A 2,020-nucleotide genomic window follows, 5' to 3' on the forward strand; every position below is an offset into this window, starting at 1 on the left:
GACTCTCAGGCTCTTTATTCAGAATAACTCGACCATTTATCATCAATACATAAGAATAAGCTACACAACAACATAAGTAAACCAACACTCACTCGACGCTGAAACAATGAGATCAGAAAATAAAACACAAACATGATTACATCTTGTACAAAAGCAACTCTCAAGATGAAACCTGGAACACTCGAAAAGACCCAAACCTTATTATCCCTCTTGACTTCCTCGTCTTCCCCACAAACAGATCCTTGGACTTGATCAAACCAGGGAGGCAACCAATAACTGTCATAAACAGGAACTGAGCCACCGAGTCCTTTCTTCCTAAAGACACAATAGCCATCTCTGAACCAGGCTTGTAGGTTGACATCTTCTTTTTCCCACTCGACATCATTACTTTGATGTTCTTGACAACCACATTAGCATGACTCTCTGCTATATATCCTTGTTTCATCTCCTGTAATTAAAAATCATATAATCAAAACAAGACACTAACCAAGAAGATACTATGTAAGAGCTGGATATACCTTATGTACTTACCTGGATGTTGGTGATATCTCCAATGGCAAACACATTGCTTCGACCCCTAATCTGCAAGTACTCATCCACCATGACCCTGCCTTTACCATCCAAGCTGTCTTTCAAAACAGTTCCATTGAACCAGTGTGAAGACAAAGGTTTCCCAACGCAGAGGAAATGGCAATCTGCGTGTATAGTTTCTCCTCCTGACGTCCAGTATGTTTTGTTTCCATCTGAAGCTGAACTCAAATCCACAGATTGGTTCAATATCACTTCCAATTTCTTTGATTCTAACCAGTCAAATGATTTGTCAGCAGCTTTTTTTCCAACAAATTCAAGCAATCTTGGTCCTTTGTGCACCAGAGTGACCTTTTTCTCCGGGAAATCAACAGCGATCTCGGCAGCTAGCTCCACACCAGATGGACCTCCACCAACAATCAGAACTGATCCAGAAGATTTGATCTTTTCATATTCTGCAACCAAATAGACATAAATCACGAATGTGAGGATATCATCATCGCTCACAATCTCAATACCAACAGAAATCACAAATGCGAGGATTAAGAAGAGTCATACCAGCTTGGTAATGTGACAGCTTCTCTTGTCTAGTTTTAGGGAACAAGTCATTGTGACTTGTAGCAATCACAAGATAGTCATAACCAATGACAGATCCATCTTCAGTCATAACATCACTATATGTGATATTGATCGCCGGAGAAGTTACAACATGGCCTTGTTTCAAGTAACTCTTGTGGTTAATAACTGTTCTTTCAGCAAACTTAGGCTCCACCATGTAAGAAAATAATTATTTCTTACCCATGTATGTAGTCTTATAGTTAGTAGATTATTTAATTGGGTTTGTTATATTTTGTTTTTAATCATTTGGGAACTAAAATGACAGATGTTAAGCTACATGTGAAGCTTATGCTTATAAGGAGAAGTATTAAGCTACATGTCATGCTAAAGCTTATAAGAGAACAAGTGTGAATTTGCATGTTGTGTTTGAAGCAATGCTAGACACTTGTTCTCACACTTGTCACCACTGTCTTCATCTCTACTATGATGGATGGATGAGATTAAATTAGAAGACAAAACCATTATGAGGAGTAAGGTCCTCTTCCCTCCTATAAATAGATGGTTTGCTCAATCACAAATCATCACAAGAACAAAAACAACACATAAAGAAAAGAGTTTATAGGAAAGGGGAGAGAAACCTTATCTTCCACCTAAAGATCATCTAAGAGTTTCTTTTCAAGTCTTCAAGCCAAACCATTGAAGAAGAAGAAACCATTCAAGGAAGCATCATTTCTACAATGAGTGGAGGTATTACTTTAACCCTCTTTATGATTCTATTATGTGATTAATATAGATGTTTAAGATCTTGGGGTTCATGTTAAAAGAATGTTTAACATGTGGTATCAAAGCTTATGGTTATGAACATCTAATTAATCCATTAAGAATAATAGATTTATGGTTTAAAGAACTGAAAATTAAAGCTTTAAGTTATGAT

General features: G+C 37.0%; 1 protein-coding gene across 1 annotated transcript; it reads right to left on the reverse strand.

Moving 5' to 3' along the window:
* Positions 1–2,020, reverse strand: LOC104709271 (uncharacterized). Its single transcript, XM_087462529.1, has 3 exons — positions 1,087–2,020; positions 532–983; positions 1–448 (listed from the first exon to the last, which is right to left on the reverse strand). The coding sequence occupies exons 1-3, from the start codon at positions 1,301–1,303 to the stop codon at positions 161–163; spliced, it is 957 nt and encodes a 318-aa protein (XP_087318655.1). The 5' UTR covers positions 1,304–2,020; the 3' UTR covers positions 1–160.

The sequence above is a fragment of the Camelina sativa genome, chromosome 8, assembly GCF_030686135.1.
Source record: "Camelina sativa cultivar CO46 ecotype springtype chromosome 8, ASM3068613v1".
NCBI lineage: Eukaryota > Viridiplantae > Streptophyta > Magnoliopsida > Brassicales > Brassicaceae > Camelina > Camelina sativa.

Bases quoted from the DNA above. Each gene is read 5' to 3' on its own strand.
- LOC104709271 (XM_087462529.1), bottom strand. From the start codon at position 1,303: ATGGTGGAGCCTAAGTTTGCTGAAAGAACAGTTATTAACCACAAGAGT. The intron at 984-1,086 runs GTATGACTCTTC...ATTTGGTTGCAG, and splicing joins GCTGTCACATTACCAAGCTG to AATATGAAAAGATCAAATCT. The intron at 449-531 runs GTAAGTACATAA...TTTTAATTACAG, and splicing joins GAGATATCACCAACATCCAG to GAGATGAAACAAGGATATAT.